The sequence below is a fragment of the Urocitellus parryii genome, chromosome 8 (genome assembly GCF_045843805.1).
Source record: "Urocitellus parryii isolate mUroPar1 chromosome 8, mUroPar1.hap1, whole genome shotgun sequence".
Classification (NCBI taxonomy): Eukaryota; Metazoa; Chordata; class Mammalia; order Rodentia; family Sciuridae; genus Urocitellus; species Urocitellus parryii.
In genome coordinates, this window is record NC_135538.1 from 109,071,990 (window position 1) to 109,084,968 (window position 12,979).

The 12,979-nt window shown below is 48.5% G+C and overlaps 2 protein-coding genes across 6 annotated transcripts in view; one reads left to right on the forward strand and one right to left on the reverse strand.

Annotated features, from left to right (window-relative positions):
* Window positions 1-3,460, forward strand: part of Ccnd3 (cyclin D3) — an 86,524-nt gene extending 83,064 nt beyond the window's left edge. For all 5 annotated transcript variants that reach the window (XM_026383491.2, XM_026383490.2, XM_026383489.2 and 2 more), the window contains 3 exons: window positions 480-639; window positions 1,252-1,388; window positions 1,811-3,460. In XM_026383491.2, coding sequence (XP_026239276.2) covers window positions 480-639; window positions 1,252-1,388; window positions 1,811-1,978 — 465 coding nt within the window. In that variant the 3' untranslated portion in view covers window positions 1,979-3,460. The remainder of the gene's footprint in view (window positions 1-479; window positions 640-1,251; window positions 1,389-1,810) is intronic.
* Window positions 3,461-4,134: 674 nt separating this feature from the next.
* Window positions 4,135-12,855, reverse strand: Bysl (bystin like). The gene is made up of 7 exons (XM_026383487.2): window positions 12,433-12,855; window positions 9,298-9,460; window positions 6,847-6,985; window positions 6,368-6,501; window positions 5,592-5,752; window positions 5,333-5,435; window positions 4,135-4,825 (listed from the first exon to the last, which is right to left on the reverse strand). The coding sequence occupies exons 1-7, from the start codon at window positions 12,695-12,697 to the stop codon at window positions 4,480-4,482; spliced, it is 1,311 nt and encodes a 436-aa protein (XP_026239272.1). The 5' UTR covers window positions 12,698-12,855; the 3' UTR covers window positions 4,135-4,479.
* Between the last annotated feature and the right edge of the window lie 124 nt (window positions 12,856-12,979).

Below are 12,979 nucleotides of genomic sequence, written 5' to 3' on the forward strand. Positions count from 1 at the left end.
GATTAAAAAGGACAATTCATGTAAAGCATGCAGTACTGGCATCTATTAAATGATTAATAGATCCTCAAAACAAATGTCCTATTGGGTGTGATGGCGCATGCCTGTAATTCCAGCTACTCAGGAGGCTGAAGAAGGAGAATCATAAGTTCAAGACCTACCTCAGCAACTAAGTGACGCTCTAAGCAACTTAGCAAGACTTTGTCTCAGAATAAAAAAATAAAAAGGTCTGGGGATGTGGCTTGGTGGTAAAACATCCCTGGGTTCAGTCCCCATTATTGGAGTGGGAAATGCCCCCGCTCTTCCCTGCCCTGGACTCTCCAATCCATAATGTCAATCCCTAAAACAAAAATCAGAAATGGAGTCTTGAGCTTTGAAAGTTTGATGAGCTTTCTTCCCTGTGAGTCTTGTGCTGTTTCCCCCCTCATTTTCTCTTCTCTGGTTACTGAGCCCCCCTGCCCCCTTCTTTTTCCAACCACCAGGAGTGGGAGGTGCTGGTCTTGGGAAAACTCAAATGGGACCTGGCTGCTGTGATTGCGCATGATTTTCTGGCCCTGATTCTGCACCGGCTCTCTCTGCCCAGTGACCGACAGGCCTTGGTCAAAAAGCACGCCCAGACCTTTTTGGCCCTCTGTGCTACAGGTAAGAGCTCTGTACACATTTTTGCCAAACTCTGAAACAATCAGAAGACTAGGAGATTCCAGTTTATACTCCCCTCAAAATATATTTGTGAAAATCATACCTTATGGAGCCCCTAGTTTTAATGCAGAAGATGCAGATCACACTCTGAAATATAAGGGATCTTGGAGATTCCAGTGTGTAGGTGAGACTAAGGGCATAGTGAGAAAGAAGTGACCTGCCCAAGTTCTGATGACAAGTTGTTGGGTTTCCACACCAGTGAACATTCTGCACTCCTTGACCAGGAGTACCCTGGACCAGTGGAAATTTTGCTGTTCATCCTGATACTCTTGGGCAGGGGTTGTAGCCTAGTGGTAGACGGCTTGTCTAACATTCATGAGGCTCTGGGTTTGATCCACAGCACAGCAAAAACAAAAGCAGCACATCCTAAACCTCTCTTGGAAAGAGGTTCTTTCCTGACTTCCTCCCTTGCCTATCTTACCTCACCCATTGCTTGGGGTTCTGGGTATGCCCCCTCCTCTATTCATCACCCCCTAGCACTTCCTGAGGAGAAGGAAATCCATAATGGCTATTATCCTTGAGGTTCCTGTCTCATGATTCTTTCTCCTTTCCAAGATTACACCTTTGCCATGTATCCGCCGTCTATGATCGCAACAGGCAGCATTGGGGCTGCAGTGCAAGGCCTGGGCGCCTGCTCCACATCCGGAGATGAGCTCACAGAGTTGCTGGCAGGGATCACAGGCACTGAAGTGGTGAGTGCAGGGCAGCTGGGCCCCAGCCTCCCCATTCATGAAGCAGTGCTATTCCCTGAGCTTCCAGTAGAGGGAGGCCTCTGTCCCCACCCTGGGCTCAACTCCTCCTTTCACACCCTTGTGGGCTTCTGTGGCCTTCGGGAAGTGTCTTGGGTGGAGTGAAGGGCACTGGTCTCTAGGTACACTTTTCTTGCCAAGTGGTACGCTGCAGCGGGGGTGGGGGAGTTGGTGTCAGATGTCGGGTTGCTCTCACACCCTCTTGCCACATCCTCTTGCCAGTTTCTGAGAACTGAAGGCCCAATTCCTGGGGCTAGTCTGTGGCTTAACCTCCCGACTTCCCTGTGTGTTGGAGGTGTCCTTTCCCTGCACCTGCTGCCAGTTGTTTAGGGGGAGTTGTTCTTCACTGTTCCCCTTGTTCCCAGGACTGCCTGCGGGCCTGTCAGGAGCAGATTGAAGCTGCGCTCAGGGAGAGTCTGAGGGAAGCTGCCCAGACCACCCCCAGCCCAGCGCCCAAAGCACCCCGGGGCTCCAGCAGCCAGGGGCCCAGCCAGACCAGCACGCCCACAGATGTTACAGCCATCCACCTGTAGCCCTGGACAGGCCCCATCGAGTGGCCTCCAAGCAGATGAGGGGCTACTGCAACCCCTCCCTGCCTCTAGGAACAATCTGGGCCACATGGGAAGCCTGAGGGGGCTCCTCCTTACCCTCACAAAACCCAAGGGGCCAGGTCTTGCCTATCCCTGCAGTGTGCACTAAGGGGCCGGCCAGCTGTGTTGGTGTCTGCCTGGCTAGTCAGCTCCTCCTCCTCCTCCCCTGGCATCTGACCAGCTCAGCCCCCTCCTGGACTCTAGCTGGGTCTGGGCCAGGCTGTTCAGACAAATTGAAACAGGTAATCAATGCACCAGCATTCCTTTTTGAGGCCCCTTTCTCTCTGGGGTGCTCATGTTCTCAACTGCCGAGATATTCTCTAAGTGTTGCCCCTCCTAGGGTTATTGCATTTGGATTGGGGTCCTTCAGACATCCTGGCAAACATGAGGGGATTTAGTCTCAATGGCTCTTCTCAGCACACTCTGGAGGTCCCATATAATCCATGCTCCCAGCTGCTCCTAGAGAAGGGCCTAGGCCTCAGTCAGGGGCAAGAAACCACAGATTCCTCCTTGCTTTGCTTTCCACTCAGCTTCCATGTGATCCAGGGGTCTGGTGCTGAAGGAAAAAGTTTTAATTTATTAATTGTTTTGAGTACAACTGTAAGAGGGCGCTGTGGTGCCTGTCTACCCCACAAGTGGTGGTAACCCTGGTGGTTGCTCTTTTATTCCCCTCTGCTACTGGCTAAAAGGATCTTTGTGGCCCAGGAGCTGCTATTGCCTGGGGTGGGATCAAGGCCTCCTCTCCCTTTTGCCCTGTGCCCCATTCTCCAGCAGGGAGGATGAAGCAGGATGTGCTGGAGGTGGCTAAGCCCCCATCTGGAGAGGGAGGAAGCCCTGTCGACACAGGTCTTTCCTAAGGCCACAAGGTTTAGATTGGTGGCCCAGGGCCATCATACTGCCTTAATAAAGATTCTGGAATAAACTGGGTTTGGTTTCTTAGATTTCATGGTGTTGCTGGTAAAAGCCTATTTCTAAACTTCATGAAGTGAGAAGGCAAAGCCAACTGTTTGAAGCCTGGACTGCCTTTCCTGTAAAGGGCCAGAGTAAATACTCAGGCTTTGTGGGCCATGTATGGTCTAGTGCCCCCAAGTCAGTTCTGCTTTATAATATGATGTATCCCTTCCTAAAAATGGCTGTGATGCAACATTGCACAACCTCAAAGGATGATGGGAAATGGGGTTTGAGGCACAACCAAAAATTTAATGAGTGGGGTGGGGCATGGCTCTGGGGTAGAATGCTTCCCTGCCACACTCAAGGCCTGGGTTCCATCCCAACACTTCAGGAAAACAACCTGTTTGGATGCAGAGGTGGAAGCAGAGCTGCACCATCAGATGTGGGTGGGCTGAACAGAGGAAGCCAGTACTTTTTTGAGGTATGTTTTGGGTAGTGATTTGAAGTGGTTCAGCTGGGTGCACTTTTCTGCATTCACCTAGGTTTCTCAAATATGAAACTGCATATAAGCCAACATGAAATTGGTGTTAGGATCAAACTGTTCCCAAACATTAATTGGGTTGGAACAAATGCATACTTTCAAAGCAAACAATGAAGATATGCAGCAAGATGACAGACACCTCTGTGAGGGTGGCACAGAAAATGGGCAAACAGCATAGCTATACCCCACCAAGACTGCTTATGGACACTGAAATTTGAATTTTACATAATTCTCACAAAATACTGTTGCTACATAAAAACAGGTACCTTACCCTAGCTTGACACTTTAAACACTGGTTTAAAGTTTGTTGGCCAAAAAGCTCAAAAGAACCTGTTTGGTGCTGACCCAGACCTAATCATTTCTAGGTCTAACCTTGAGGAGGGCCTTTCTCTGGTGGTCCTTTCATTCAGTTGTACCACCAACACCTTTCAAATCATGAATAGCCAGCTCCCTGTTGCTACCAATGTGTAGAGTAGCCTTGTCCTCTTGGGCAGGCAGAGAATATGCCCCCTGGAGGCAAATGAGCCAAGTGAAGCCCAGAGAAACAATCTTTGAGATGAAGAGGTGGGGGTCTTGTGTAAACTGAAGACAAAAACTGGGAAAAGTAACTCCCATCTCCAGCTACAGAGGGAAGTAGAAATTTCTCCATCAACCACACCGCCATACAGAGGTTCAATAAATACTTGCCTTTGTTTTTAGCCATGTCTCAGTGACTTGACACAGAAGCTGGAGAGAAGGTACTTATATCATGCCCCAGCTAGGGAGTGAGATGCTAGGGTGTGGAATCTCAAGGCAGGCCCAGAGGCAAGCAGGGATGGAGGCCTAGAATGGAAGAGGGAGCCAGCCAGACTCTGTCCCCCCTGCTTAGGACTGGGAACCACAGATGCTGCTGGGACCTATTAGTGTTCTGATCTAGGTCTTTAGCCATAAAGGTTCAATGTTGTGCTTCATCACAAACAAGGGTCCTGGTGTCCTCCCATGCCATCTGGGCCATGACATGTATCCATTCTCTTCACTCCATGGTAACGGATACATCTTCCACATCTCTGGGAACTGCACTCTGAAGCTCTCGCCTGATTTCAGGGGACAGTTGTGGGTGGGGCTGTAGCCGGAGCAGTTCCAGGAGGGCATCTTTCTGATCTGTGGCCAAGTCCGCCTTGTAGCGCTGGACCAGTGTCAGGAGGCACTGGTGCCAGAGCACAGGCAGCTCACGCTTCTCTGTCCGGAACCTTAGGAAGTGGAAGACCAGGGCATCCAGCACCCGGTAGGGCAGCGCATACTTCTTATCTAGCAGTAGTCTCAGGAAGATGCTGTTGGCACCGCTGTATTCCATCTCAGCAATTTTCAGCATGGCCGCACTGGTGGGAAGGGCAGATGTGGTAGTGCAGTTAGTCATCAGGGAAATGCTGGGAAGGATCCTTCTCCTTTGTTGGCCCTTGACTATGGTTTTCCGCATGGGCCAGCACAGACCTCCTCCTCACCCGCTCAACTTTATGATACTCACTGGATTCCAGTTACTATCTAGACATACCCACCCCACATCTCTGCCTCTGCTTTGGACCACAGCAGCTCCGGTGCCTAGGCAGAGTGTATCCAAACACCTGGCCATCTCCACCCCTTGCCTCCTTTCTCCCCATTTTCTATTCATTCATCTAGTTACTGAGTTTATCAAGTGCCAGCCTGTAGGATTCTATTTTTGTGGAACCCCTATTCTAGTGAAGTAATGACACACCCACTGGCTTAAACAAGCCACAAACCCAGAGCTGTTCTTGGCTCCCTCCCCACTCCGCCTCATGCTGAGTCCTGGCAACACCACTATGAGGATATCCACTGATCAGTCCCCCCACACCCATCCCCAACACTACCTGGAGTGCAGCACAGGAATGGAGCACTTGGTGATGATGCTACCCACGATGATGGCTTCCCGGAGGGTGCAAGTGCCTGACTCACACAGTGGGATCAGGATCCCTGAGGAATTTCAGAGGACAGTCACTTTTAGTCCAGGATGAGAGAAAGGAGGTACAGCAGGAAACACCCCCAACTGTCCCAGGGACCATCAATGGCATGGTCTTACAGACAGCCTTCAAGTCAGCCCTGCCTGCCTCCTGGCCTCTTGGCTCCCACCTTTGAACCAGGCTCCGGGCTTGAACAGGGCCTTCTTGAGCGCCATGTAGAGATGGAAGTTGAGTCGTTTGTATTCGGCGATGTCATCTCGTACCCGGGGGAGCAGGACAAGGTTGTAGAAACGTTGAGCCATGCGTTCCTTCAGGTTAGAGGCAAAAATCCTAGTGGGGCAGGAGTTCCCAAGTCACAAGATAGCGTGGACCTGGCCCTTAAAATACCACTGTGGACAGTGCAGGCAAGAGATTGTACAGTAAGAAATGGAAACATCCTTTCAGAGAGGGGTGTGTGGAAGCCTGTGAGAGGGATACAGCAGGATATACCCAAAATAGGGTACATGCTGGGTTTTCTTGTTTATAGTGCTGGGGACCAAATCCAGGACCTTGCACCTGCTAGGCAAGTGCTCTGCCCCTACATCCCCAGTCTAGCGGCTGGGACTGCTAGAGTTCTCCCACATGGCTATCCACGTTCCCCTCCCCCTCATGGCTCTTCTCTAACGTGTTGTCCTAAGAGACCTGAGCAGCCTGGAGAGCCACAGACTTATGAGTCTACTTTGACACACCACGGTATATCCCAATAGTTATCATCTTCTCCCCTAAAAACTCATTATAGGGAGGTGCCAACTGAGTTGTGGCCCTAAAAATGAAAGAGAAAAAGCTAGGACAAAGGTGCTATGAGGAAGCGTGAGAGGGAGCTACGGGGCAAAGGCAGGTGAGCCCGTCAGTCCCACCCCAGCCCTCACCTCTGCAAGAAAGCCACCCTAACCCCAGCCATGCTACCTGGTAGCTTGGTACATGGCAGCTGCAGTCCAGGCCTCAGGCTCTGTGACGTAGAGGATCTGCTCCCAGTTGGAGAGGGCAGGGATGATCTTAAAAGCCTTGGGCAGTTTCCCACTGCGGTACTTGGATAAGACCTAGGGACAAGGGAGGACAAATCATCACCACCAATACTGATACCCCATGTGCCAGGTTCTCATTCAGGGGCTTTTTACATGTTAACTAATTTTGTCCTCACAACAACCTGTAAGGAGGTGCTATCACTATATTCGCTCTTCAAATGGCTGGGGTTCAATAACTACTTGGCTGGTCACCTTTTAGAGGCCGCAGAGAGGCAAAGCAGGAACACGAACCCACACACTCTGGCTTGAGCCTATTCGTGATGACCGTGCCTTATTTGATGAGGTGTGGGCATCAGTGCCTGAGGCGGGAGCCCACTGCCCCTGGAAGGGAATCACCATGGCTGCCCTTTCAGCTCTTACCTCACGGACCCCTTTGTAGACATCCAGGACCCGGGGGTCCAGCTGGGGCAGAGGGAAGCCTGACACCTCTGACATGACTGTCTCGACCTCGGTCTGCTTCTCAGTTAGCTTCTCCATAATGATGTCAGCTAGGGTGCGCCTAAGAGGGGAGTGCCGAGGGGAATAGAGGAGAGAGCTGTGGTCACTGACTAGGAAGCTCCAGACTCCCCTGTGCCCAATCTCCTACCATAGACACTGTAGAGAGTGAAGGACCTGAAAGTCATTTCATTTAGGATAAAGCTGGCAGTCCTGTGGAGGGGCAGCACCTGGACTCTGAAGTCAGTGTGCTCAGGTTTAAATCCTGGCTCTCCCACTCCCAGTAGGATCTTCGGCAATTGATTTTACCTTTCTGCCCCAGTCTCCTCAGCAGTTAAATGGGGGTAATAAAGTACTGCCTCATGTGGTTAAAGTAAGGGTTAAACAAGTGAGTGCATGAGTGTTACTGGGAACTCTCTGTACACAGCAAGTGTGTGATAAGTAATAAAGTATTAAGTGCTGCTGATCTCAACACCCCCTCAAATGCTGGCACAAAAAAAGGGTGCTGCAGTTACAAACTCCTGGTCTGAACTCCCCACAATGCCAGGTACAGTTTTTTTTTTTTTTGTTTTTAAGTTGTAGGTGAACATAATACCTTTATTTTATTTATTTCTTTATGTGGTGCTGAGGATCAAAACCAGGGCCTCACACATGCTAGGTGAGTGCTCTACCGCTGAGCCACAGCTCCAACCCCAGATACACCTTAATTACCTGCCAATATTCCACATGGCTGTGATCACTATAGACAGACCACAGCACATACTTTTCCCATTTAAATTTACTAAAATTTGGAAATATTCCACAGACTGATTATATTCTTCTCAGTCTCCTTAAACAGAGGATAACAAACATAACTCTGTCTTAAGGATTCGAGTGATCATCACCCTGGGCTATGGTATGACATCGTGTTTTCTGAGGCTGCTTATATGTATATAAAAACGCTCCAGGGCTGGGGGGCTGTAGCTAAAGTGGCAGTGCACTGGCCTAGCATGCACAAGGCCTGGAGTTTCATCCCTGGCTCTGTAAGAAGATACATAGATGAATAAAACTGCTCTTATCCCCTGAGAGCCTGCTCAGTGCTTGGCAGCATTGACTTTATGACTACATTGTGTCTGGGAGATGCTTTTATTCCCCTTATGCAGACTGGGGAACTGAGACTCAGAGAGGTTAATAAGTCCCCTGAGGCTGCACTGCTGTCAAGTGGGGGAGACTCAAACTCAGTCTTTCAGGTTCTAGTTCTACAGTTCAGGTGCTTTACAGTACATTGTGCCCAAGACCAAACAATATCTGCCTGCTGAGTTCACATAGCTCCAGACCTGCTTTCTGAAGATGTCAACTGTCACTTCTCAAGACTGCTGAGACTCCCTTTTTCTAGTAGCTTGTCTATTTACTGCAAGCTGTAAAACAGTTCTGCCAAATTTGTCGTAAGTAGGAGTTATGAGGTGCCAAGTGACAACCTGAAAGACTCTTTGGGGGGACAGGCACAGAGGCCAAGTATGACACTTTGTGCCATACTATCAGGCATCCATCTGGGAGAGGGGCTTACATCTTCAATCTGTGCTTTCAAGCTGCCACAGAACTTACCATTTAGCCTCCCTGTCTTTTCAGAGTATCATTAGCAATCAGAGATGCACTGAGCTGAACCATCTTGAAGAACCATCACATTCATGTCACAGGGAGAGAATGACTTGATTGAGGGTCCATAGACTCCCCTCCCCAGGGCCAAATGCACAGGCTCAGGAATTTGCCTATTGGCAATTTACAGGACCACATATTTTAGAGCTGGCATATGTTATAGATGGAGATAAATTAGTGGTTCTAAGTGGGGTCTGGATTTTGGCCCCCAGGAGGCATGTGGCAATGTCTGGAGTCATTTTTTGTTATTTTGACCAGAGGGAATGTCACTACTGGTATCTAAGGGTATATGTCAGAGACAAATTTCTGCTAAACACCCTTGTGTTCCAGTTTCCCAAAAAAGAGTTACCCAGCCCCAAATGCCAATAAACCTGGGGTTGAAAGCCCCAGATTAAATCAGCTTAAGGTCTGAAAGAGATCTAAGGAAATCGAGTTTACCACTAAAAAAACTGAGCATACCAAAGCATTGTATGCTTCTCCCCAGACATAAAAAGGACTTGTAGCTGCTTTCCTGGGTATTCCAGGTAGTTCTATAACAATGAAGAGAGACACTTTGAGTCTGAGGCATTCTCTCTCAGAACAGTCGCTGGAGAATGGGCTAGTTTGGTCAAGGTGGTCCTCCACAATTAGCAATGCCCAGGCTCCCTCAAAAGGCAGGGAATCGAAAGTTTGCCAAGGCACTTCCTTCACTGTGGGAACTTTCTATCAGGATGTACTATCTGAACAAGTCCTCGCCCCTACCTGGCAGGAGGGTTCTTATTCATGAACATTTCAATGGCACGTTCATCCTCAGGGTCCACAACCACCTCCGCATGGTGGTCTACCCCTGTCATTTTGGCTGCCTTCTCCAGGGTGGGCCACTCCTCATCCTCATCATCTGATCCATCCTGGGGCACTCCTGGCCCTAGAAGAGGGAGATGAAATCAATGAGCATGGCAAGGAGTGGGTGAGGGACTCAGAATCAATGTAATATTAGCCATGTAGTACCGGCCTCATGTGCTTGTGATATAGATGTGTGCAAGGAAACAGATGAGGCACACACTATCTTCCTGTCCCCGGGGGCTCGTGATGTTGCTTAAGAAACAAAATGTAATATATGAAACAAAGAGAAAGCAATGTCAATAAATTATTATCAATAAATCATCCTAGGTTTTTTTTTTTAAAGAATTTATTTTTTTTTAAAGAGAGAGTGAGAGAGGTGGGAGGGAGGGAGAGAGAGAGGGAGGGAGGGAGGGAGGGGGAGAGAGAGAGAGAGAGAGAATTTTTAATATTTATTTTTTAGTTCTCAGCGGACACAACATCTTTGTTTGTATGTGGTGCTGAGGATCGAACCCGGGCCGCATGCATGCCAGGCGAGTGCGCTACAGCTTGAGCCACATCCCCAGCCCCTCATCCTAGGTTTTGAAGCAGGACCTGTTCTACACCACACATGTCGCCTCACAAATCATGACAACCTCAAGATGCAGGTGCTATTATACCATTTCAAATGAGCATACTTAATCACAGAATAGCTAGGTGATGTGCCCATGGCAGGCAGGCAGAGTTTTTACTGCATTCTTCGCCACTATGCTCCACACACACAGAGTAGGGCTGGATTACTCATCAAATCATACTGGTATAGAGACAATATATACCAGACAATATATAGGCACTTAGAAGCACCTGGGTCATGAGGGCACTATCCTCATCAGTGGAGCTATTAGGGGGCAGGGCCCAGTTGGCAGAGGTAGGTCACTGGGGGCATGCTTTTGAAAGGTATACCTTGTCCCTGGCCCCTTCTCTCTCAACTCTCTGCTTCTGGTTGCCATGAGACGAGCAGCTTTCCCTCTGCCATGATGTTCTGCTTCACTACAGGCCCAGAACAATGGAGCCAGCTGACCCTAGAGAGAAACCTCTGAAACATGAGCCAAAGGAAATCTTTCCTCTTTCACGTCGTTTTTCTCAGGTATTTTGCCACAGCAATGGAAAGGTAATTAACAAAGGGAACAACAGAGTGTGTTCCACACCCAGGTAAAAACTCTGGAAAAAGCACTTAGTTATTAGAATGTCTGTTGGGCCGTAGCAAGAAATAGGGCTAGATGGCAAAGGCAAGCTAGCCTGGAGAGCCCTGGTGGCCAGGTGGTAGAGTTCAGATTCCAACTGAGCAACCATCTGAATAACTAATTTTTTGAAAGGGTACAGCTGGCTGAGTAGCTGGAGCAGATTCTATCAATCCAAGTGAGGTAAAATGCTACACGTAAACAGATCATTTAGAAGAGAGATGGGCTGGGGGTGTAGTTCAATAGAACATGTGCTCAGCATGTGCGAGGTTCTGGGTTCAATGTCCAGCACTGGGGAGAAAACAAACAAACAAGGACGATAGAGATAATGTGTGACAAAAGCTAAATTGGAGAGGGGATTATGACAGACATTGTGTCTACTTGCTAACAACTCCAAAATCTGTATTATAGGTAGATATACGCATACTTAGCTCCAGTGAACAATGAAGCCTATGCAGGTGGCACACACAGGTAGGACCAACGGGAAAGCAGAAGAGGCAAGACTGGCACTGGAAGCAGGCCACATAGGACACTGAAGACCTCTAACTGCTGAGTGGACTGTAGAGATTACAGAACACTGTTGCAATATTCCAGGTGTGAGACTGTGGTAGTTAGAACAGGATGGTGGTGAAAAGTGGTCAGATTCTGGATGGATGTTGAAGATACAGCCATCAGAATTTCCTGACAGATCAGAAACAGAGTGAGAAAGAAAGAAGTCCAAGGTTTCTGCCTTGAGTAAATGAAAAGCTATCATGCTAACAGACACAAGGAAGACAGTAGGAGGAGCAGGTTTGGGAACAAGCTGAGGTTCTGTTTAGGTATGTTAAATTTGAAATAAATATTAGGAGACTTCAAATTAGAGATGCCAAGTAGGCAGCTGAATCTAGAATCTGGGTTTCATGGACAAGAGCAGGCATGGAATATAAGGTTGGGAAGAGTCATTAAACAGATAGTATTTAAATCATGAAGCTTCATGATCTCAACAGAAAAAATGTATTTGAAGAGAAGGACTAATGACTGAATTTTGTGGCACTTCATAACAAGTTGGAGACAAGAGTCAGTAAAAAATACTTAAGTCAGGTGGTAGTTAAACAAGTGTTTGATGTTTTAGAAACCAAGTAGAGAAACTGTAGTCAAGAGACAATATTTGATTGGGCCAAACACTGATTTTAGGACAAATAAGTAAGATTGGGAGGTTTAAGCAACAGGAAGATCAACACTCCTTCCACAATGAAAAAATATCCAAAACATCTTTCAGTGCATCTCTGCCCCTCGCTGGCCTCTAAACAGTATCTCCCCCCCAACTTGATGGGAATATGCCCCATAGCTTTTTAGTTTTCAGCTTGAAGATCATACAATCTAGAAAGCCTGATCTCTTAAGACGAATGCTATTTTTACCAAGGATAGCATACTTTACTATGGAATACATTTTTTCTGATTGTTTCTCCTGAGTTCTCTTCAGGTCCTAAAGTCAGATACATGTCTACTTTTATTTCTGTATCCAAACCATCCAAACTGCAAGCATAGTGTGAAGCACTATGGAGGCATCTTAATAAACACTTGCAAAATCAATGGCTAGATACTAGGAGAACTTAGTGGAGTGAGCGATCACTTCCTGTTGGCCTAACTTCGGTGTTCTTGGAAGGGTGTGTCTGAAACCAAGAGTGGTAGTGGAGTGCTCTAGCCAGGACTAGGTCTTTCGTTCCAGCATCGTTACAACAGTGTAATGTGAACCCCCTTTTTAATTCCAACCTATTCCCCTTTTGGACTACTTTTAACCGGCCACCTAACCCCATCTAGCCACTCTCTTGTTCTCACCCCACCCACTGACACTCACCCAGCCGCGTGGCGCGCTCCGGAGGCTTTGCGGGCCTATTCCCAGTCCCATGCTCTGCCTCGAGCTCCTCCTGTTGCTGCCGCGCTTGCTGCAAAATCCGTCGGCTCAGCCGGGGCCCCACGTACTCTTCCTCCTCTTCGGTTCCGCGGCCCCGCCGCTTTTCTCGGGCCCCTGCCCGCACGGAGTCCTCAGCGAGAATCTGGTCGGCCAGCGGCGCATGCTTTTCCTTACTTCCAACCCCACGGGTGGCCTTGAATTTAGGCATTTTCCTCGAAAAAGTTCCTGAGAGAGTTCTCACGTGGAGATGGCAAAAAGCTCAGAGTGCGCATGTGCGGTGAACTCCCAGTGCCCTAAAGACCAGGCAGAGATCACAGCGACCTCGAGTGTTCGGAGGCCAGAAGTGCCACCAGCGCCACACCTACATTCAAACAGCCCCCGGGTCCTGTAGCGGGACACCCTGGATCCACAGATAAACTTATTATCTTTAATATCGGTTTATCTAAGTGGTAGCGGCCTAAGCCACACTTTCCAAGCTTCAGGGATCTAA